Source organism: Saccostrea cucullata, unplaced genomic scaffold, assembly GCF_032062105.1.
Source record: "Saccostrea cucullata isolate Sc308-1 unplaced genomic scaffold, CSIRO_AGI_Scuc_v1 ctg994, whole genome shotgun sequence".
Classification (NCBI taxonomy): domain Eukaryota; kingdom Metazoa; phylum Mollusca; class Bivalvia; order Ostreida; family Ostreidae; genus Saccostrea; species Saccostrea cuccullata.
In genome coordinates this window covers 129105-155334 of record NW_026926968.1, presented here as the reverse complement: position 1 = coordinate 155334, position 26230 = coordinate 129105, and the positions used below count along the sequence as shown (strand labels likewise).

Genomic DNA, 26230 nt, shown 5'->3' with positions numbered 1-26230 from the left:
ACACAGAGACTTTAAGGACGGTTCGCTGCGAGAAATTTTCGCGATGACGAGACTCTCGAGAACTTTGTGAAAATTTCTCGCATGCGAATAAAAGTTGGTTTAGAGTAAATTGAATGTAATTGTCCTAATCAATACTTGTTTTGATTGAAAAATTGATTGTTATGTGTTGTTTTATGTTTTCACTATCTATAGAGAACCAAAATGTAAAGGCAAAATTAGCAAAATATATTAAATATGTTCAAATCATGTCCCTTTGGGATAGGGCAAGGCCAAAATAGAACAAAGCTGTAGAAAAAGAATCTATACAGTCATGATTATTCAAGGAAACATGAAGGCATTCTTGGTTAGTGTAGATTTAAGTGTGAATAAATCAGCCACCCTACCCCCACCCCTTTCCTGGGAGTATTCATAATCACATGTTTAATCTTTTCAAAACTAATTTAACTGATCTAGCCAATATGGGAACATGAGCTATGTGGTCCATGGGCCTCTTGTTCAACTTCAGGTCTCAGATTGAACCAATGACTTTCTGATATCAGAGACTTTTCTTCAGAAGCTGATAATACATGTATAGTCAAATTATTATGGAATCAAGTTATGATTCTACCCAAATACATTTGATGAATTTTATAGTTTGATGATAATGATATCAGTTTGCTGTGAGTTTTCCCCCTTAAATTCATGTCCAGAATATGTCTTTTTATATGCTTACGGTACCTGAAGCCTCATAGCTTCATTCAACCTTACAACAATATTCTAAGCATATAATAGTGATAAATCATATTTGATAGACAATCTAATATTGAAAGTGGACTATAGATTGTGGTTCCATCAACTTAAATTGTGTGGGTGAGACCAATTGTTTTGTTTTGAATATCAACCCTTCTGTTAGTATATTGATTTCAAGATACATTACTTTATAATCCATAATCTGGAGACTTTTTTATTAAAAAATTATTTCAGCAGCAGACTCCAAGACTACAAAATTTCCCCAAGTACTTGGTATGACCTGAGGTTTTTTCCTCTTGTCCTAGGTCACGGGTGCTTTGAACCTTATTAAGAAATTCTCTTTGAAGGTGTAATGGAACTCACTTCAATGAAAAGTTGATCAATTAATAGTCAACTCTTCAGAATTTTGTATCATTTTCTACAAAGACTAAATAATGACAATTGATTAGTGTGGTTTGCCATATTACACACAAATATGACACAATATACTGTATTGTTATTGGATTCATGTGTGTATTAATTATTCCCCACAGTGAAATCTAGAAGTGCATGCTACCTTTAAGCTGCTGTTGAACCGAGTGTATTTATTATGTACATTTATTAATGTCAAGATTAGGAGCCGTTTTCTTGATTGACTGTTAAAATTAATTAACTATTTCCACCTGATTTTTTTAAAATCTTGGGAAATGATTCATATTTTTCCTGAAAATCCTAGACACATGAAGTACATGTAAAATAGCAACATTGCACTTAGACATGCATTGAATAATTCATGTTTGTACTTTTTCACTCTATACTTCAAATATTCAAAGGATATGTGCTTAGTTGTTATGAACTAAAATAACAACCTAACGACTTTTTTTGACAGTTCTAGAAAGAAAAGGAAGGTGCATGCAATTTGCAAGTATAATATTGAAAAGAGTGAAAATGCTCTGCAAAAAATATATTTGTAAAAAAGATATTTTTTAGAAATGAAATTATAATGTTAGATATTGAAGATTTTAATAGATTTTTTTTTTCTTAAAGCATTTAAAGTAACCACAAGCATGGATTACATTTACATGTGTGGTTCAACTGTACTTTTAAAGATTATTGTTTATGTGGGATCGAAGCTTTTAAAAAGTAATAAGGTTTGATATTTCAATGACATTAAATATATAAGGTTTTAATTTTAAGCAAAACCATTGTCTGGCAATAAAAAAGTTATCTGTATCAAAAAAATTAATTGATATTATCACTTTTATTCTGTAATAGTATGTTGAAGTACTGGATCATTAAACTTTTTCATGAACAATCAATCTTGATAGCATTTTTTTTCTGTGTAAGAAATTCAAGTTAGAGTTTGATATTTTAAAAGAAACCTGACTGGAATTACTGAAGACTGACCTGTAAGTGATTAATTATTTTACTTATAAGTTGTTTATTCAGAATTTTCACTTCACTGATACTTCTAATTTATAAGTGACTGATAAGTGACTTATAAGGATTTTTTTTTTGTAAATAAGGTCACATGCTTGACTTGTCAGTCACTTAATTATAGTCACTTAATTTGCTTTATGATGCAAACTAAATATATTGTTTCAGTTCACTAACAGAAATATTGGACAAAAGTCATCAAGATTTTTTTACCAATAGGCTTCTTATGAATTAATAAAACCTGAAAACAACTGGATATTCATGCAAAGGGAGTTAAAATTAAAAAAAAATTAACAAGATGTGTTTGTGAAACACTGCCATATCCAGTTGTATGGCAACTCATAGCGAAGGTAAACAATCTCAAATGCAAATTAACTATGTTGGTACCCAAAGACCTTCTCTCAAGAAATACACTTGTGAAATATGAAAGTACCACCTATTCAGATGCTTTGATCAAGATTAAAAAAAATTAAAGCATGTCAAACTTCAGGGTCAAGTGTTCAAAGTTCTTAGTATCTAAAGGAAGATGCTGTCACAAGGATTACATATTTGAAGTAAGAAAGCCCTAGCCCTAACTGTTTAAAAGTTTAAGTTTTTTTTAAGTAGGTCAAAGGGTCAAAGTTGTTGGTATCTAAAGGAAGGTCTTGTTACAAGGATACATATGTGAAGAACAAAATCGCTAGCACCAAATTTTCAAAAGACATGGCCAAGATTAAAGTGAAATATTCACTAACACTTTGGTAATCTTCACTTGTAAATGAAATACACCTGTATTTACAAAACATGTTCCTCATGCACTTATACTTACTTTGACTTATATTATATAAAACCTTTAGAGGTGATTTATGTCACACATAGGTGGCCTACAAACTACAGTTTACTTATTTGAATTCCATTTTTTTTTCTCTTGAAAGGAATGTATTGAATTCTTAAAGTCCATTTACAACATGGGGTACCTGCCTAAAAAATGTTTAAAAAGTTAACATTAAAGTACTTATTAAACAGAAATTGCCCTGGCATTAGAACCTCATATTGTGCAGTGTTTGGAGTTCCTAGAGGAATATATTGTTTGAGATGATCAAGAACCTCTGTCAATTTATTGCTTCAAGAACATCATGTTGCTCAGAGGACTCTAATTTATCAATCAAAGAAATTGTTCCTTAATTTTATCTATTGTACTTCCTAGTTCTGTAGGATAGACTTGGTTCAAATTAATGATGCATTTTGGTTTACATTCTTATTAGTTAATTTTTTTTAACCTTTTCCCCCACCTAGCCCTTTTATTTTTCTTCCTCCATCATCAAATTTCAATTTGATATCACCGTGTACACAAGCAGACATAGATAAGGCACATTATGTTGTTCACATTGGAATATCTCGCATGACTAAAATAAAACCTCACAAGGGAGGTAAAAACAACAATCAACCAATATGTCTAGATAGGTGTTTAGTCTAAGATTAATTTTATTTTATAGTTGTGATACATTTTTATTCACAAAAAAATAATCCGGTCATGAATCTCAGAATAGATCTGAGAAGTCATATGATTGGGTACAGACTGTTTCTTCATTCACTGAAAATTAATAATGTCTGTAAGAGTTGCATCTCTTGGACTGCTAAAGGTGTCTTGTACTAATCCTGTTGGATACTTGTGGGAAACATGTGGCACTTACATGTAAGATATATCTGTCACCAATAACTTTTTACCTTTGAGTATTCACTCAGGAAAAACCAAGTATTGTTAATATGCTTTTCTTTGACAACTAACAATATATTAGTTTGGTATATATATGCAGTATCAATCGTCAGATAAATTAAGTGTAATTTCAAGAAGTTATGGAAAGATCTAAATGATGTATTAATAAAGCAATCTATTTTTGTAGAAAGGTTCACTGCAATGGAACATGTGCGTGACATACCCCATCATGCAATGAGTGACCCATGGCGCTATGGTTACACAGATCATTCGGTGCCGGAACCCATGTCCACAAGTGATGAATATGGAGAGGTATGTAGCCATTGATAACTTTAACTCTAGCTTCCTACTGAACCAGAAGGCACGTCTATAGTATACTGTGAGGTAAAAAGTATGCAATGTTGCTGTAGTACTCTTTTAAATGGTATGCTGAAAGCAGTGTTTGTAACTCATACCCTAGCTGACACTGTTATCATTGAAAATCTTTAGAAGATGAAACTCACAAGTCTATATAATATATACCCTAGTTAATTGGAAGGATTGCAGAACAAAATTTGATATTTTGATTATAATGCTTGTTCATTTGCATTAACAATATTTGTTTTATTATATTTTCAACAGTGATATACTGTTAATTTTCCATTTAATAAAAGTGATATCCTGTCACAGTGTGAAAGGATATCAAAAATGATATTTTGTCAGAGTGTGACAAATATCAGAAGTACGATAAAACTCTCAAGTTACCATCCCATAATAAAGAGTATTATAAAAATATTCCTTGGACTGTTGTAATATATAGAGAGAGTAAATAAACCATTCTGACAGAGAATAGGACTGCCAAAGTTCCCCCAAATATGTTGCAAAAATTCATGTTTACAATGTTTTCAATCTCGTATCACTTAGCTATGATGTCTCAACCACTCAACTATGATGTCATGTTGCCTATGACTGTATTATACAAAAATACAAGTAGGCAAGGATAAAATCAAAGAAAATGTAATAAACAGAAAATTTAATGTTTTTAGTGGAATATGGAATTTATAACACTCGTGAGACAGGATTTTTTTATATCTTCACTCGTGCTTCGCACTTGTGAAAAAAAAATCCTGTCCCACTCGTGAAATAAATTCCATATGTAACTACAAAACATCGAATATCCTCTGTTTAGAATATGCAAAATTAACTTTTAATAAATCAAAGATATCACCTGAACATAAGTTAAACTACAAAAGACAAATAGTAATGTTTAAAAAATGGTATAGATGCTGTAAAAACTTCTTACTTCAATTGATTTTTATGACATTTAATTAAAAGCAATATGACAGAGCAGTAAAATCTTCTTTCTTCACTAGATTTTATGACATTTAATTAAAAGCAATATGACAGAGCTTCAACAGATTGAGCAGCTATATCATACTTGATAACTTCAAAGTGCAAAATGTGAAAGCAACTTAACATTTGATGTTTTTTTTTGTGAATTGCCGTTGATGGATTTGACATTGATTTTACAATCCCTCAATACCTTAGTGATATATTTTTTGAAAATCTAAGTTACAGTAAAACCTTGACATCTTATACTGAGTGGGAAAAACAAAAAAAGCTACCGGGTATCTGAGGGATTGAGAAATGAAAGATGAGAAATTAAGAATGAGGTCAAGACCATGGATTTTCTTTGACATACTTATAGTATTCAGGATATTTCATGAATTGTATTATGACAGCATAAATACAACTATAGGGTATAAAACTCTCACAGCCCTTTTAAAAATAAATTTTTGCTTGTTTCCTAGTCGTGTGTGCTCAGGTGATTAATGTGGCCCTTTGGCCTCTTGTTAAGGTCTTCCGTCTCCAACGGAAGACCTTCTACCGATTCTGTTGTTTCTTTTCCACTATTATTATTAAGGTCTTCCGTCTTTACGGAAGACCTTATAGTGATTGTATTGTTTCTTCTTATTATTATTCTTTTTTTGACAAAATTTTGTGGACGGGATTTCTCGAAAACTATTCAGCGGTTTTTAACGAAACTTTCACAAAATATGCGTCTTTACATGAAGTTGTGCAGTCTGTATTTTTTTTGGAAAATTTGCTTCCGGTGCCAAGTTATGGACGATTTCCTGATTTTAAAATGCGATTTTGTCGCGCACTTTTATCGAAAATGGCTGAGGTATGAACTGGAGACTTATAGGAGATGATAGATCATGACTTTGTGGTTTGCAGAATTGCCTTTTCGTTTGTCGTCAGTACTTCCGGTCGTTAAGAGATGAAATTAAAAAAATTGCATTTTTTCTAACTTTTTTGTTTTTCAATATTTTTTATTTATTTTTTGTATATTAATAGAAACCTTTCTTATTATGCTTACTATATAATTTGTTTGAATATTGATAAATCTATACTCAAGATATTAGCATTCAAACATCTGAAGCGGGTCCAAAATGGCGGCTGTCTCTGTCAACGCCGACATTTCGCAATAGGGTTTTACGGAGGCAGCTGAGCGTTTGCTTGAACTAAAGTAACATAAGGATAAATGAAATGTAATGGAATACTTGGATTGTCACGTCGTATTTACGTTGCAATTCTGTGTCAAACTAACGTCTTCTATAATTGGTATTGGCTGGTTCTCAAAGTAGAAAAAGAAAAGACTAAATGTGAAAATGAAATTCGATACCTAATATCTTTTGTACACCACGGAAAAACAGATCTTAAATCATACTTATAAGTAATACTTTCTCAAAAAAGAATATCAATTCATATTGTAAGTATAAATCTTAACCACTGTTTTTCCTATGCACATTTGTGTTATATTAAACTAATAAATAAGACAAAAATAAGAAACGATTTTTTTCTAAAGATCGCTTTATGGAGTTTATTTTAGCATTCTTGTCTCAAAGACCTGATTCAAGTTATTGAGCTTAAATGATATCTGATTCTTTGACCGCCGTAGGGCGAGCTATGTTTTTCGGCGAAATGTTTCAACTATTTTCGATTAACTTATTTGGATAGTTCAGACAGGATAAACAGGAAATTGGAAAAAAGTTTTTTAAAAAATCATAACCGTTTTACCGCTTTAGTGTTACATGCATATATACAATATGGAATTTGTAAAATGTTTTAAATATACTTTCTAAACTTCGAATCTTAGGCTATAAGAACGTTCTTTTTTTAATTTCATTGAAGCTATAACACCTTTTTAATAGAACATTCCAAAGAAAAGGCGAAGATTAACTCGTGGCGTCTGGCGCTAAATTTTGAATAGTGACCTGCCTTTCATAATTTTAAGAAAGAAGCACTGTTTCGTAAACATATAAAAGTAGATATAGAGTTGAAGTCCCAATAGCGTAATATTCAGTGCGTTGGAATTTCATGCTGGCGACTTTGGTTCAATCCCCCTTGTGTGCAAATCTTTGTTACTTTTTCACCTCGATTTTACGTTTTCTTTCCGGAATCGGACGGAAGACCTCTCGTTGCTTGCAACGAGTTTCATCTAGTTATTATTCTTTTTTTTCTTACCGATTTTGTGCAGACGATTTTAATCAAGAACGCCTCGACAGTTTTTCATGAAACTTTCAGCAATGATAGGAAACTATTTGAACTTCATGCGTTTTTTTTTATTTTGCCGTCGTCACTTCCGGTCGCGAAATATAGCCATTTTTCTGTTTTCAAAGTGTCATTTTGTCCGAGAGTGTTCTGGAAAACGGTTGGAGATTGGGTCCTGAAACTTTCAGGGATGATAGATTATGACTCCTAGATTTGAGAAGGATATATGGTTTTTGTTGCCGTTATCATATTGTCCACCGGAAGTAGTTTAAAAATATGCAAAATTTTATTTTTCTTTTTAAAATGTTTCTTATGAAGGCAAATAGAGTGTCTCATGTAATATTATGTCCACCGGAAGTTATTTTTTCCAAACCGGAAGTAGTCCAAAAAATGAGCATTTTTCCTCGAAATTATCAGGGATGATTCCTTCACACTCAGAAAGGAGTTATAGGTCATTTTAAGTACTTCCAGTCACACCGGAAGTGAATTATAAAGACCGGAAGTTGTTTGAAATTGATAGATTTCACTCTTAAATGTGTTCTCACGTATTTTGAATAATTGATCTTAACACTTTTTTCATTTAAAGTTGTTTTAGAACCTTATCAAAAATCGAACGTGTGACCTACTCATTGCTCGCAACGAGATCTCATCTAGTTATTTTCCTTTTTCAATTTCAAATGCATATTTTGGACAAAAGAAAGCCCTGGAAATTTATTAATATATGCAATATGTTTGACTGTACCAGTGTATGCCTAAGACAATGTAATTTTGTTATATATAATTATACCCTTAATTGATATAAGGCTTGTATAGTACATATTTTGCCCTTAGGTGAGGCAGCATAAGACATATAAGTTTAGGGTAGGTACCTATCCTTGCCAGCAACATTTTGTACAGGATAACAATATAATGTTCAGTCACACAGCATTTTAGATCAAATGCATGTATTTATGACTGCTTATTTAATACAGATCTCTTTTTCTTTAGTTTCTATCTCTGTCTGTCTGTCAGTACACGATAAAGATTTCAAAACATCTACTTGAAAACCTTTAACTTAATAAACATGGACTTTGAGCAAAGGAAATTTTTATTTTGTCAGTGTTTATGTATTATGTTTGGATGTACATGTATGTTTATTTACATGTACCATGTAATTCCTGGGACCCAGCGTTTCTTCGATTAATATAATTTTCTCTGATGATCACAATAAACACAACTGCACGAGAAAGAAATAAATTCTATCCTAATGAAAGAGAAAACCCTGCAAAAAGTCTTTTGACCTTATTGAAAAAAATGTCTTTTTATTGAGTAATTGTTGTTGTACAAAAACTGTATTATCAGAATGGGTTCTGAGAATTGCTGGACTGTAGACTCTGTATGATAGGATTAATCTCGCTGGCTTCTGACATGTGGAAGGATTCTAACAGATAGAGCCGTGATTTACTACGGTCCCTATCCAGTTGTTACCCTATTGATTGCTGACTTGGCTTGGTCCTACAAAATGAGATGTCTCCATGTGGTAATTTACACAGCTTTGCTGCTGAACGTCCAGATCCTTATTCCCATCATCCACTGCAAGAGAAACTTGATTAAAGTTATCTGATTGGCTACCAATGAATCTGGTTCACTTGACATGGAAATATATCTAAACTGTCATCTTTACTTTGCAGTACTGTTGAAAGACAGACATATATTGCCACCTATCTATATTCAATTAAAAATATCAGTTATCATAAATAAACTCTGTTAACAGTAAAACATGTTTATAACGAAGCACTAGTGGTGGATGATTTTGCTTCGTTACAAGCATAATTCATTATATCTACAAAGTTTACAATATATTTTAAAAGTGGAGAGGAATGAAAAATCACTCTGCTGTAAACGTAATGTCATTATAAGTATGTTCACGAATATAAGCATGTTTTACTGTATCACTTAAATTTACAGAGTCAAAGAAATCTTATCTATGTAGATGGAAACAAGACATGTATTTGATCATTTTGCTGGAAACTAAAAGTATCAAAATTTGTTATTGGACTAGCTTGCATTGTCCTAAACATCTTACAATTTCATCTTTTTCTCTGGAATCACTAGGGTAAATTGGGCCACAATATGTTTTAAAAATTAGAACATAATAATACATATAGAAAAGAATCTGCTAAAGAAGTTACTCAGGTGAGTTTTGTGGCTCATGGGCTCCTTATTTTTAGGTCACACGCTTAGTCTGTCTTTGGCCATCTTTATTCGCCAGTTGTAAACTTTTGAACATTTTCAGCTTCTTCTTTTGAACCCTTAACTAATTTTAACCAATTTGACATATACCATCAATGAATAAAGGGGTACAACAAATGTGAATTTCATGGCCCCTGTCAGACAATTAAGGCCCATGGGCCTCTTTATTTTTTATACTCAATTGCTTGAAATGCTGTAATATAAAATTGTAAATATAAAGTGAATTTTATTGGCTAAAAATGATTGAAATTTTGCTGTCATAAATTAAGAAAATTGCTGGAAAAGTTTCAGCATTCATAATGGTTTAATATTTTATCAAATTGCATGAAAGTATTTTAAAGCCTTGATGATAAACATGTAAGAGTTATTGCACTTCTATAGCAAAGTACAATTCATTAGGATTGGCACACACAGAAAAAAAGCATTCCTGAAGTCAAAAATAACATACACAACATCCTAGCATTTATAATAAGTGTAATCGCCAGGCAACCTGATGCTTTAACTTGAAGAGAACATTACTGAATCTAAATTGATTTTTTTCAATCATTCAGAAGAGTTTTTGGTAATAAGTTACATTTCAAACTGCAGTTCCTGTAATTAAGTATACTCTCTTGTAATGATTCTAAATTGTGTGGCGCATTCCTGAAACTTCGCTTACAGCACTTTTTCTAACAATCGTTTTTTACTAACAATCGTTTTGTACTTTTAAAATATTCATAAAGAATTTTTTATTATATAGCTAGTTCATAAATTATCCCTAAGAATCAGAAGATATATAGCATTCTATGACGAAAGGAAAGGAATACTGACAGACAACTTTTTTCTGAAAAAGTAAATGGGTCAAGGCATGAGATGACATCAGCTTAGAAAGTTCTTGCATGTTCAGGAATCATATTAGAAATATATACACCAGCAGGCATAGAAAGTTCAAACACTCCTAAAACAGGGGAAAATGGATATATTGTATTACATGAAACATACCAAATTGCTTTAAAAAATTTAAAGTAAGGTTGAGATGTTATTCAAATTATCTAAGATGCAGCATCAACTTTTACCTGTATCATCAGTCCATGTACATGTACTATTGAAGACTGAAAGGTCAGGGTTGTATTGAATGGATGCTCAATTTCATCAGGTGTAACTACAATGAAGGCCTTTACGGCCTGTAAAGCCCACCTCCAGAATTGAAAATAAACTTAGGGTTTCTGTTTGAGTCTGTTTCTACTCAGAAACATTAAAAGTGGAGTGGATAAATATTTCACAGTAGTTATGATTATAAGTGGGGGGGGGGGGATACACTTTACACAAAGAGGTGCATGACCAGACTATTAATTTAAAATTTACATATATATTTTTTTTCAAAGATTATTTGTTCATTTACTTGTGATAAATATATGAAAAGCAGTCATGCTGGACAAGCAGAAGTTCAGCAAGTTTGAAAATTAATCAATGGGGTCTAAATTACAACTGAATTATTCAGGCCTTTAGTTTTCTTTGATTCAACAACTTGCACATTAGTAATATGGATAAAAATGCTATCAATATCTGTTCAACTCCAATGTAGAAATGTGGGACTGAATAAAAATTCCTTTTCTCACATACATGTATTTGCAATAAGATTTTTATTTAGTAATATGAAATAAGATTTACATTTAGTTATTTAAATATCCGTATCCTTATGCAATACTCAAAGAATTTTTGCTCACCCCAAAAAAAGCTGAAGTAAGTTAAGTTCAATTTTGACATTCAGTATAAAGCAGCAGGTCTTTGTTACATTTAAATTGGAAAAATTTGAGATATCAGCTCTTGTATTTAGGTAGCTTTATCAGATATCAAGAGATTTAACCCTTTGAAATGGCAATGTATAGAATTGCCTCTTGGTAAAAAAAAAAAAAAAAAAAAAAAAAAAAAAAAAAAGTCGGGTGAAAAAAACAGATCAATGGTGCAATTTTTGCAGCATGCTGAACTGGAACCACGAGTGAGCTTTATGCAATTCATCATAGCCTAGGGCACCAAGTAGCAAGATGTATTTGTTGATTTTGGTAGGGCCAATGGAATACTTGCTGAAATTTTATCTAACAATATGCAAAGTAAATTCATCCCTTGATAGTAAACTGAAGTTCAGAAAAAAGATATATCGAGACAATAAAGCAGGGATGGATGAGAGCCTGAACAGAGGCCTGGTGAATTCCAATTGAATAAAGAGGCTGTCTGGTGCAGCGCTATTACAGATGAATGGGAACCAGTCATGCGTTATTGAGAAAAACAAACTTAGCTGCCTCTTTTTTATTTCAAGAGAAAAAGAGCCACTACATTAGTTGCAACTTAAATACAGGAACTGCAAGATTGGCTTTGCCATCTTGGTCTATACACTTAAGTTAATTATGCAGAAAAAGTGAAGTGGTGCAGAATTTTTTTTTATTAATTGTTGACTCACTGCACTGGTTTGCTTTCATTTTTATTCCACATTCATTCAAATGGTTTGAGCTCACCATTTAAGCTGTAAAATGATGTCAATATCCTTTTGTTTTATGTATCTAGCATGGTCCCCCCTGTAATTGTCTTTTACTACCATATCAAACAACTGGTTTCGGAATTTTTATTCTAGTCGAAAAGATAGTTTGGGGCAGCGTGATGCGCTCTTCTTTGAAATGTTATTAGGAGAATTGAAATGACAGGCTCTGCTGAGAACAAAAAGAATACAAAAGTTTTTTTTAGCCTTGATCTACTTTAGAAATAACAAGGCAGAACAAACACAACAGGAAAACCTGCATTTACTCAATTGGATAAGATGCGTCTGAAGTGAATCTCGGCACCAAGACGTTGGCGGCGTAGTCTTTTTGATTAACTCCGTCATAGGAGGGTGAAGGCAGATCTATAAAGCTCAATTTTTAACTACCTCAAAATATTTTCTTTTATCGGACTCTTTTAGTTTGTTGGTGGAAGAATTCCCAAGATGAAAGAGAGATCATTCAAATACCGTATATCTATGACTCCTGGTTCCTGAAAAGAATATACTTAACCTCAGTATTTAAAATTCAAAATATTACCAAATGAAATGTTGTTACACATATGCCTCTATAAAATATATATATATGAACTATGGGGATAGTAAACAGTAATCTAGCTCAAAAGTCAATTGATATTGGGAGCAGAGCAACACAGAGCTCTAAAACATCAGAGGTCAGTAGGATCAGATGCCATGGTGAAATAAGCATGCATAAAAAGATTTGAACATATATATATTTTTTTTCCTAAGTTAGCATCTAATGAAGTTGATCAATTTGAATTGTCCTTTTCACATCGTTAATCAATATAGAACCACTTTATTATATTAAAACAAATTAATGCCATGAAGAAAGTTTGTGCAACTGGAAAACATTCCCTTTTTCAATGGTATATAATCCAGAATAAAAAATGGTGAAAAAAGGCAGGGATATTTTGTCATCATTTTAAGACTGTCTTTACCAAAGGAGATTTTAATTTAATGGCTCTCTCTAATGTTGTAGTTTAGAATTTGTTAAATCATATTTGGCCCCAGTTACAAGTTAAGGACCCCGATAGAGGATCCATCAAAATAACAGGAAGGAGTTTGATGCCACAGAAAGGATTCAGGGGTTTATCAGATAATTAGATTCTTAGATTAATATCCTTTCTCTCCTATTTTATTCACATGGCCAATAGGCCAGTGCCATTTCTACACCTAAGGAGACAATCAGTTATCCTTGCAACCCAACATGGCCTGGTGATAACTGTCTAGGAGATAGATAAAATACTGAAATATGATATATGTCATCAGAAGATTCAGCTTGAAATGCTTGGAAGGGTAGCCCGGCCTAGTCTATTCCTCAGATGAATTTTAAGTGTAGTCTCGCAAAGTAGAAGATATATATATAGGCAAAGATTATTTCTAACATTCATATTTGAAAGGAATTGCACAATGCATGCACAGCGCCTATGTACATATTGCGTGGTATCCTTATAGTGCTGTTCATTGTAGATATCCAACTACATGTCTGTATAATTCGTATTAATTTTGATTTATTTAAGATGTAAAGGTACATAGCTTCATAACATAAAAAGTGTAAATGCAAATATAATTCACAAATTCTGCTTGATTATGACTATTTGAATTCTTGTCAAGTGTGTAAGACATAATTTGCATTAAAAAGGACACATTGCCAAAGAATATTCAGTAATTTTGCATTTCTCATGAATATGTATGATCAGAACCCTGAAAGTACACACCTATCATCTTTCAATGAAATAAGAATTCTGCACTGCTCTAAGAATCTCATGTCTCTCCAGGCCCTATTCCTTAGACCAAGTTTTTGGCAATATAGGATTAACTTTGCTAGTGTACATTTCTGTGACACCTAAACATGCATACAATAGGTGCCTAATTAATAAAATCACCATTTCACTTTTGAAAATATGTCTTATTTTTTAACCTTTCTAGCTGCAACATTTGAGTTCCTTTATAATGATTTAACTTGAAGAAGCTGTGATAGAATTGAGAAATGATGAACAGAACATTTTTTACAAACATTTTTTTTTTCTTTTTGGGGTTTAGCTTTTAAACACATTGATCAATTTCAGTAGAGGAAAAAAATTCATTTGGTGTGATACAATTTGCTGCAGCAGCCAAGAGATTCTTTTTGATAAAGTAACGAATTAACATCTTTTTTCACTTTATCAGATTTTTCTAGTGTGTGCAGGTGCATTTAATCTAAAATTGTAATGCCTTTATCCGGGAGATACCAACTTGCCATGCATGATATTCCTCTAAATAGAGATCCAAAAAATTCCTCAAATATTAGGTCAATGAAATTACATCAAAATTTATAGGTCAACACCTGATCATGGCAAATAACATTTTTTTCCAATATGTTATTATAATTTAATTTTGCTTGTATTCTTGCCTCTCATTGGTTGATTTCCAAAAAGGAACGCATAACATTTTGTATAATCTGGTTTGGTATGGGGACACACCCCCTTGACAACCAGCTGAATCATCTGTATCCATCAATCCCCTCATTTCCAGTCCTTGGGATTCATGGAAAATTCCAGATTTAATGAATGTACCTTTAACTTCAAACAGTTATTCGATCTTACCTCATGTAAACAAGCATCATGGCTGCTAGATCTGTGTATCAGTTTTTACCTCCCCTCGCTTCCCATCACTTCCGTTACTACGGTTGTATTATTGCGCGGTAAATTTGAACTCATAAAAACAACACAATTTTACATCCCCAGTTGAATAATTATTTTAAAATTAAATTATAAGGAATGACTCTAATTCTTGGCCAGATTATTGAGTATGTTTACGCTTTTTTATAATCCGCTTCGCGGATTATAAAGCGTAAACTGACCCAAACCATATTATACTCGATAATTTGGCCAAGAATTAGAGTCATTCCTTAAATAATTATAACCTTTTTAAAATAGAATTTTCTATATAATCTCTCTTTCTTTTTCATATGTTTAAATAACCTCTGTCTAAAGACGATTGGTAAGTCCATAGGTTCTCCTTTTAGTTTTTTTTTTTTATCCAATAGGTATTTTATATATGTGCTATATAAATAGCTCATTTACAGTTGCAGATCTATACAATTTTTTTATGTAAGGAATTTTAAATTTGAAAAGAATAACATTTATTAGTTGAATATATTCTGATTTTCTTCTGCATTATATCATGATTGGCAACATATATACTAATTAAATCAAAAGTCCAGATTTTGTACTGTAGACAGATGAAATAGTCAAGGGCAACAACTCTGGCAAAGTTAATTCAATTTTTCATGTTTTTAGTGTGTGAATTTCTACGTAAAGTTAAATCGAAATTAGCCTTTATGTAACATATTGATCAGAAGTTATATTAATAAACTTGAATACAGGGCAAAAAGAAATAAACTAAAGTATATTGAAAATATCATGTACTTTTCTAGAAAAATGCATTTAGTTTCAGATGTAATTTGAAGCACAGCAAGCGTCACTGCTAGCTAGGAAGTGAATTCAATAGACTAATGTATAAGAATACAGAGGAAATTTGAACTAAAATCTTAACATTCATGAGGATAATTTTTCGTGTGAAACCTTCCCAGAATTCATTCGATACCACAATTCCATGCATTAATGTCAAATATAACGTGCATAATTATGGTGATTAGGTTTTTGCAGAGAGCATAATGGAAATAAAAATAAGTTTATCTCTACTTTACAAAATCTTTTATGAAAGTATTGCACTGTTTCGACACTTAATTATGAAAATCTAGTAAATGTATATCAGATGACATTCAAGAGTGTGTGTCTAGTGTTATTGAAATTTTAAGAGGTGCATGCATGGATCTAAATGTAAACTATGTAGAAGTTTTTGTTGGTTTAACTATAAAACTGCTCATTAAAAAGAATGTATCATTAAAACACATTAATAGAATTGATATACTAGCATATAAGGGGTGGAAGGGAGGATAGTTGTGAATGCAGTTAAACAATTAAGAAACATCATTGCAGGAAAATATTTTCAAAAAAATGCATCGAATTTGAAATAAAATATTGAGAAGAAATTAGAACTCTGCATAGAATAAATTATAATAAATTTTTAAAGGAAGATCTTTTTTCTCTAACGAAGCAAAATGTCAAATGGAATAAATATATTCATTAAAAATAAAAGCATTTGAGCATGCATAAAGTGTTGTTAATTTACTATAAATTAAGGTTTTATTAATGAGATTTTAACCATGAAATTTACAAGGAGCAGCTTGCGAAGACAAGCTATGATAGAGTAACCCTATAAATTTCTCTTTAGATGACAAGAGCCTCATCCACTTCTCAACTTAAAAGCTTGATTATGACATACGATTAAAAAAATACAAGTTATGGCATCAAACCTGACTTCTTAAAGTTAAAAATACATTTGGTTACGTGAAATTACACCGCTGAATTAAACAAATTTCCTGGGAGAAAATACAAAGTAGGTTGCTTTTTTTTAAAAAGAATTGGTAGAGAGAAAAAAAATCAATTTTCTATTGTCTATCGACTTTCCATTCATGTACAGTAGGGCTATAGAGCTGGAAATTATGTCACTGTAATATGAAAAGAGCAGGGTTATGGAATGTTTTAAAATTGCTTTCTGATGACGTGAAGAGAACACGTGTTCTTAGAGAAGGTTTACCAGTTGGAAACTTATTTGTTTCCTAACCGTGATTTTATACATACTCCCATATCTTCTTACCTGACTTAACTGTATGTGCTCAGTGAACTGTTAAAGCCTGGACTAATTTAACACACTGTTCTGTTTTTTGATTGAAATCGAGCAGGGACTTAGCCGTACAGACGTCTTTTGTTTTCTTATTAGAAATATTTTGGAAGAGTGTGCTGTGCTGTTTTTCTGTAGATTTTTGTTCTCTTAACTATTACGTTTGCGAGGAGTTGATCAGCATTTTAAAAGCCATTTGAGTGGAATAAACATTGGTGGTTGTCGAAGCATATTTGTGGATTTAAATAATCACCCAAATATTGATGGCTCTTTTAATTGCTGTGCTGGTTGGGTGATAGAGACAGTGGCGTTTCCCGTTGGCCTCATATGACCTTGTTCGGGATTACATATAGATAGTGGGCCTGTGTAAGCGGGGCACAGATAACCAGACGAGTTGAAATTTGAACATCTGACACCATATTACCAGTACAGCGCAGTGAACTGACTTAGTTTTACCCAGCAAGACAGGATATTACATATCAAGAGTTTTCCGTGGAATATTACATACCACTGACATTGTGTTGTACAATTAACTTTACGTACACACGCTGGAATCTGATTGTGCCATGTATATATTACTGTAAACATACCCGAGTGGGTCAATATTTCACTGGTATTGGACAGGAGGTCATATTCTTGGCTGTTTCAACAGTAGATAAATATTCTCTACCTGATATGGAATGTGCATAATTTATTTGAAACTCGGGAGATTTGAAGTAAATGGCTTGAAGAGGGAAAGATATTAATAAATGGTTTTAGATCTTCCCACCTCGTATTTGACACTTAAGTGTTTATGACACACGTTGGATCATAGATCCTAAGAATGCAGTGACTGTACCAGTGTAAGAGTGTGCCAGTAGCATATGTAGTGTTGTTCAATGATCTAATCGTTTCGGTGTTGTTATTTGTGTAATTCAGTTGAAAGTGCTTCGTCTGGGAAATATTTCATCAGCTCAAGGATTAGAAACCAAAAAAAATCTCTTCACTCAAGGGACTTAAACCTGTAGTTTTACTTTGCTTCCAACTTATGTGATGCAAGTAGTAGTTTTATATATAGAAAAAAAGGAATCATGAATAGCATCATTTACGACGATTTCCAAGATTGGCTATATAATCCCCATCCAGTGAGTACTGTTCATCAAGGGGTTTTTCCGCCCGTGGTCAGTAGCACCCCGATGATCTCCCCTCCCCACCAGCACCCCGGCCAGCAGCAGAGGGAGAGTATGGACACCAGCGAACCCATGCAAGTGTCCACCACGGGGGATACCTACATGGACTGTGATTCATCTGAGGTGGGTTATATCAGGTCATTTTTCTCCTAAAATAGGTCACTTAGAAATCTCTATATATTGTAGGGCACGATGGAGATAATATTCTCTTATTACATAACAGTTCTACCATTGTGTCTCCAACATAATTATCTTTATTGGATTCAGAGGGGAGGACGAGGTAGCTAGTTTTTTTTTAAGTGGATTGGTAATTCAGTGTGTTATTTGAGGTGCATCTGTCTTGTAATGATAACCGATTAAAATTTAGAAAGATGAGGGGATTCCTGTAATCATTGCCCCAAACTTATAGAATCTTAAGTTTATAAATTAGGTAAATAGTCAATAAAATAGAACTTGTTAAATAGTTGTTATTTTTCCCTCTTTGGTTTTGCAATATTTTAAAAGAGAAGTTTCTGCAATTTTCAAAATGCCCAGAAGAAATATTGAATATACAAATAAATGAAGACCAATGTAAACATTAAATTAAAAAACTGATTAATCATTTGTTAGTTTTACCTCCATATTTTTCATGATAATGGAATTTTTTGAAGATATTTGTATACTTTCAGTTTTTAAAACTCCCTATGAAAATATTAAAATTTAAATACAAACATTTTAAAAAGAGAAAAAAATATATATTTTTTCACTTGTTTCAAGAATATTTAGCTATTTTTCTCTTAAGGGGTATTTCTTTTCAAAGTATTAGAAAAAAAGATTAAAATTTAAGTGTAACCTCCTTGTACTTATTTTTTTTTTTTGATTTTTTTTTTCAACTCCAAATTCATTTAGGAGGGGGGATACTATGTGTCTATAAAATCTGATAAATAGACTGGACATCCTTATTTATCTGAATTGCATTATCTTAATGTTGATGTCAAGTAATAAGTACTTATAAATAAGTTTCCTCTCCAGATTTTTTACTGTAAACAACTACCATTGTTCACCTTTAACTTCTCTTGTTTAGTACTTGTCATTGATTCATGTTTACATGCAGGCTCATGCAAGTTGATCTGTAAACAAACATGAACAATATGTGCACTGTTACTTGGTTTTTACACTGTTTATACACACCTTCAAACTGCTTATTGAAGTAAACCTCATACACCAAGACATATTTTTATTTAGAATATTGATTTTTCATTATCTGGTGTTTGTGCAGTATAAAGCACATTGAAATATTAAACTGGGTCATTTCGGAAGTGAGTATATGTAACTATTGTTTTTAATATTTCCAGATTTGTCAAGTCAAGCTGTCCCTGTTTTAATTTGTTTTATTGGGGGGGGGGGGGGGTGAATTACTGGATCTTAAAATTTTTTTGATACTGTATTACCATATCAAACCGTGTTTGTGTCTTGAAGAATAAATTGTGGAGCATTTTCCCCCACAATGAAAGGATTCATCCAGTCGTATACCTGTTGGCTTAATTAACCTTTCGTCATATCGAAGCTCTATATTTATTGACTGGTATTCCGTTATTAATCTCAATAATTGTAGAGAGTGAAAGTCAAATGACACGTTGTCAGTGCCTTCATCAAAAATCTCTTTGAAATGATAATTTGGAGACAACAAGCTTTTCAAGATAGCAAAAAAATGTCAGTAGTGGTTTGTAATTATTGATTTATTTAAAACATGTTTATGCTGTTAGGGAGATAGGACCAGACATTGCTTATCTACCAAAACCCCCCAAACAAACACTTCTAGGAGCTGTTGGCCCTAAAAAATACAATTCATTCAGTATTTTATACATATTAGAGTAATATATCAACTAAAAGTACCTGCATGAAAGTTTAATTATCAATAAGTTAAAGTGATTTCTTTTTTCATGAAATAAACAATAAAGACATATGGTTTATCTTCGTCAATGTTTCCTTATAATGAGTAATTGTTTTGATCATGTATGCATCATAATCTCAATCTGTGAATGAGTATTTTCATGGGAAAATTTGCACAATCTTTGGACATGTTTGGATAGGAGGGGAGGGACAAAAAAAATCCCCGATTTGCTGATTTTAAATGATTTCCGATTTTTACAAACGATTAAGAGCAGAGATCCACATGCATTTAATGCTTGTTTGTTTTCTGGGTGTCCATACCGTTTCAAAAAAAGTAATATCTTTAAAAAAAATTCTGTTTACATTCATGTTCTATAGAAATTGCGTTAACTTCAAGCTATTAAAGCTGCCCAAGTTATATTTTGTGTAGATTACTATAAAAAAATAAGATCCATTTATAATATTGCCTTAAAAATCAGTTGTCATAAAAGTTTATCGTCATATTTTTAGTTTGACCCCTAATGGCAAAAAGTATGTCTACTCTATTTTAAAATAACATTTAACTAAATCAAAAATTTATAATATCTCTAAGATTATAAAGAATGCTATCCACACACTGAGTTATACATTTGTAAATATTGATACATTAGAAACAGATTTCTAATATAATTTTTTTTTCACAACTCAGAATATTTTTAACAGAAAATATTTGTAGATTAAATCATTTATTATAACTACTCTTTTTAATTGATTTAAATTTATATGTACTTGACATTAATTTAAAATTATACAAAAAGAGGTGGACTTTGATTATATATAGCTATAATGTGAGATGTTAAAAAACCACATTAATATATTGTACAAAAATATATCAAAGGAAATTTAATCATACAGCATGCATGCTGTGATATTGGTAAGATGACAGTTCATACAATGTACAATAGAAATTCCTGTAGAAATATGAGTGATACAAACAAATTAATCAGGTTTTTAATGTGGTATGGTTTATGCATTAGTTGGGCAAATCAAAAATGAGACAATTTTTAAGTCTCAAAGGCAAATCAAAAATAAAGCAAAGTTTCTCAAAAAAAAAATCAAAAATAAGACCAAACCTGAAGTTTCTAAAGCAAACCAATAAACTTAAGACAAAGTTTCAGTGGCAAACCAAAATTAAGACATATTCTAATGCAAATTAAAAAAAATAAGACAGTTTTAAAGGCCACCCCCCAAGACAAATGTTTTTAAGGTAAACCCCCAAAAAGACAACATTTCTAAGGCAAACCGAAAATAAGACAAAGTTTTTAAGGCAATTAAAAATAAGACAACGTTCTAATAGATTTCTAGCTTTCCTTGCCTGCAGCTCTCCACTGAGAACGTGCTATGTACAGAATTGTCAGATTCCGTTGTAACTACTTTTGAATGCATGTAATATGTTAGCACAGAAATAAGTGACAATTAAAAGATAAGCTCTTCTTTTCTCCCCTGCCATGCTTTATAGATCACAGTCTTAAACTTCCCTCCATGAATTTTTATAATGATAAAAGCATAATAAAAAATTTAGTCTCTTCAACACATATGAAGCAGAAAGAGGGTATATACATTAAAACTGATGAACTTCAGGCTTATTTTGGCACTTAATAATGACCCAGTTATGGTGAATACTACATCATATTGGAGTCAAGTGCTTATCAAGTATTGCGCATTAAAATCAGTAATGTATTGACAGGATATGAATGTAAGTAATGATGTAACATATATTTAACTCGTGCTGAATGTATATGGATTTGCGTGTACGTAAACAATACCCTGTTTATATTCATGCTTGAAAAACGTCAACGTCAGAATCCATACAAAACATTCACACACGCTTCTATACGTACTTATATTTTAAACATTCTATTTCAGTTTTAATAGATCCCATCATTGATATCATTTTCCATGCGTCTTTATTCAATTTGCATATTTAAATTTAAAATCACGAAAATGCCTAAAGCAAGTTTGAAACAACAAAAACCGAGGTTGTATGTCAACCATAACATTTAAAAATTGGGTCAAGATGACAGTAAATGCCCAGTAATACAGATATATTCTATATCATTTTAATAACGCATTCCCATTCCTTGGAGTATATGAACTATATAAGTATACATGTATATATATCTATATTCAGACACAATAACTGCAGGCTACACGTATATCTGTGTTATTAATAAGTGGATTCACTATCTAAGCTATATCATGGTACCTTTGTTACGTACTATCATGGTACCTTTGTTACATACGACAGGTGAAAAGTTGTGAAATGCTTTTCACTCTCATAAATACATTGTTCTTTATCTTATATATAAATTTAAGATTAAAAATATCTGAACTCGTTAATAAACAAAGATATCTGCTGATTACACTAGATATTTTCATTTGTGAAAATAACTTGCAAAGTTCAATTTAGTGATTGCCACACAAATTACATTTGCAGAGGGGTTAAAGACTCCAAATGTCATCATTCAAGATATACAATTGTTCGCCAATCTTAAAGGATATGCACATCAAGGAATTTATGGGAGGGGGGATTTCAGGGGGCCACTTTGAGGCCCATAGTTTGTCCAAGTAAACCCTACTCTTGATTTTTGTAAATTTTAGAGATGTATGAAACCTTATTAAGAGAATATATTATTATTATTATTATTTTTATCACCAGAGAAAATTAGTTGACCTATATATTGCTCTTTAATTAATTTGTTCATTGTCATATTAAAAAAAAATCATTTTCTTCTCTGGAATTGTAGAACCAATATCAACGAATTTGGCACATATCATCTATAGATGATCTATAGGTCTAAATCTTAAAAAATAATTTTATCTCAAATTTGATGGGACGGAACTTTTAAGATATATATTGGGATTTGAGAGATATTCAAGGGGAAAACACTAGAATAAAGAGAGGTTAGGATCTCTCAATTACTTTGACATATCCATGTTATTGTAAGTATTCCAGATATGTGTGTTTGAGATACTGAAGTTCAACTGTATATACATAACAAATACAGTTGTTCCTGTTGTCCAGGAGAGGAGAAAATGCAAGGAACTTGACAAGGATTTGAATTCTGGCCCCCTGAATCCCAGATCAGGTGCTTAACCGATCTGACCACCAGTTATTGAACTGGCTTAACCACCAAATTCTTCCTTTCTTAAAGGTCTGTGCCACAAAAGACAGCAACCCAAGCTTTCCTTAGTCTTTTCTCCGGGCACTTCCAGGACTAATGGTCACTGACACAGCACCACATGTTACTAATATGTTGTACCAGACCAGGAGTCAAACCCAGGCTCCATGAATCACTAGACAGGTGCTCTACCACTAAGCCAGCCAGGCTGATATCCACAGTCCAAAGTAGCCCAAACTACTACACTGCATATAACATATAAGCCTTTAATCTCTCTGAAGGACACCCTCTTAATCTATTATGAAATAATAAATCTTTTATATGCATGATTCCTTACTGAACTTCTTCTGTTAATGACATTATATTTAATAAACTGTTATGCATATTACAAAGAAAGATACTGGAAACTTAGAGAAAATGTTTTAATCTTGCTTGATTATACAGTATCCAGGCCATTAATGATATGCAAATTAATGTCCAGAAATGAAAGATTTGAAGAAAAAAAAACAATATTTTGGATTCACACACATTTGCTTTAATTAAGACCTTGGAGCACAGTCAGATTGCAAACAGACAGACAAGCGTGTAACCAATATTCTCACCTATTTCTGTAATGAGCCTGTACTGGTCATTCAAGTCTTATCATTAACCTCTTTAAATGTCATAAAGTTACCCCTTAGATCTGGAAGCATTGGGTGCAGTTGAGGTGAACCTAATGAAAAGGACACTTTATCAGAGATGTTTTAAAGGTTATCTTGGTGTGTTTTAATTAGTTGGTTACTCGTTAACAATAAAATTAGGGTAACCCGCAGCCATTGGTGTTCTATAAGTGAGTCGTTTCATGGTTTATTAGTATTATGAGTGCATGTACATGTGGGTGATGCTCTGATAGCTCCGGAGGATATATTGTTGTTTTCTCAATTCCAGGTTTTGATATATTACCTGGTATCTATTTAATGTTTCTGTGTAAATTTGGATGCATTAAATACTGTAAGTGTACTTAACTGGGGTATTCAAAATTTAGCACAGTCACTGGGTATGGAGATGTTGGTGTATAATCATGAATTAATGCTATGTATGTTTGTACAGTACCATGTATCGTATTTATAAATAGTTTTTTTTAGCGGCATTCATGAATTAGCGCATCAAAGTCCATGCCAAAGCCGCTTAAATATGAAGCACATAGAGTAATAATGCACTTTAAATCAGAAAAGAAGATAATCATATTTTGACCAGGTCATTTTGTAAGCTTACATGCAAGGCATTTTCTTTTCAAGGCCAATAACTTTTTGATGATTAACAGAATGGGAGATTTGTATTGGTTTTAATCTTGGCAATCCTAGCAAAAAGGATTAATTTAAGTTCACCAGTGTACCTATATATTAACTTCCATTTAAAGGCATTAAATTGAACAAAACATTAACCAAGCTAAACAAATGTACATCCAATACCTATCAACATTTTCATTTCACGGCCCAGATGTGGAATTTTATGAGCAATATCAATATTTGGGCAAGAGCCTGTTGTGTTATTTAAACCTTTCTCTGTGGAGACCTGAACTCACAGTAAAGACACCAATAATTCCCACACATGATCGTATACTCCTTCTTTAAAATTGTTTATGTTAGATATTCATGATTTCTTTTCCTATGTAAAAATAAGATAATCTTTCAACATAGAGACTTACATGTACATCAGATCTTAATTGTGTACTGTAGTTCATATAATCAGAAATATTAATTTCCTCTTGTATATAGAAAGGACACAGTTTGGGCAAAACCATGATTTATTCAGCATTGTTACAAAGTAAACATAAAAGTATTATTCGAGTTCATGGGTAATTTTCAGCATTGTGAGAAATTACAAATCATGGTAGAATCTAAACTAATACTACTAAACTAGACATCATAATAGATATCACGCACACACCCAACACATACACACATTCGCCATACATGTTAACCTATTGTGATGAAAAAGAGGGAGATTCAGACCTGAAAAGCGGTAGCATTGTGCGCGTGTTGTTTAACGCTTGGATTATCGATATCTTCATGTAATATACATGTATATTATAAGCCTTAAATGAAATCAGGTACCTACACTAATTAATCTTAAATATCAACAGCAAAGAAGAAGACAGAAACACCTTAAGTTTGACATAAATTGTACAAATTCAAATATTTTTCATGCATGCTCATCATTTTGCTTGTATTGGCTGCTTTACTTAGCCTTTTGAAGAGCGATCTTCGCTGAAATAGCCTAGAGACATTAATTCTGAATGTTCATTCAGTTTTTAAACAAAACAAATGATGGCATGGTTTAATCTAGATCTAAAACAAGTTTGTATCTTTCGTTATATAAATCAGATTTCCCGCGATGATCGAAAACGAAAGTAGAGATGTGCCACATAGTTTGGTCAATCGAGTGATTTCTATTGACTTTATTGATAAAGTTGTGAGCTTCTGTGCTTTTAAAGACGATGTCAAATGTTTTCATCTAATTCTTAAAAGCTGTATCTCCTTTTTCATGGCAGAGATGTTGATTAATTTATCGTAACCAATGTAATCACTGGTAGTCTTATGTTGTTGTCGTTGTCAAATCCGTGCTTGAAATCTATGTACAAAAAAGCGTTTGTATGATTCCGAGTCAAATCACGCGATATCTAGCGAGATTTTATGATGGTGGCTTCAAAAATGGATACCCAAGCGAACGAAAAATACTTTAGACGCAGCTTTTGTAAAAAAGCGGTAGATATTTGAATTAAATCGGTAGGCGGGAGCTGGAGTGAAAAAGCGGTAGACTCCCGCCTAAATCGGGAGAGTTAACATGTATGCATTCGCACACATACAACCAAAAAAAAAAAAAAAAATTTTACTAAGTTTGAATTATGAAATAAAGTGACGTGGGTTCTGCCTCGGAGGAATTTCTAAGAAAGTGAGGTTAACTGGCCAAAACATGGGTTGAAATAGATGATTAAAGCAATTTGATTGGATGGCACATGGACGAATTTAAAAGCAAGAAAGTAAGCAATCTGATTGGATAATGGTGACGTTAGGTGGCGCTAGTTTGCCTCCGATAGTCGCCCTCCGGGCAGAACCCATCTTTTAATTAGCAAATAGATTCTTCCAGTGGAAGATTCCATTAAGGTAAAAAGTAAACAAAC

General features: G+C 32.2%; 1 protein-coding gene across 5 annotated transcripts in view; it reads left to right on the top strand.

Annotated features, from left to right (window-relative positions):
- Nucleotides 1–26230, top strand: part of LOC134273102 (nuclear hormone receptor HR96-like) — a 100792-nt gene that overhangs the window by 58853 nt on the left and 15709 nt on the right. For 4 of the 5 annotated variants that reach the window (XM_062755282.1, XM_062755283.1, XM_062755284.1 and 1 more), the window contains one exon: nucleotides 4029–4153. In XM_062755282.1, coding sequence (XP_062611266.1) covers nucleotides 4029–4153 — 125 coding nt within the window. Of the gene's footprint in view, nucleotides 1–4028; nucleotides 4154–16761; nucleotides 18158–26230 lie in introns of those variants that run through there. The other variant, XM_062755280.1, reaches the window with a different exon arrangement.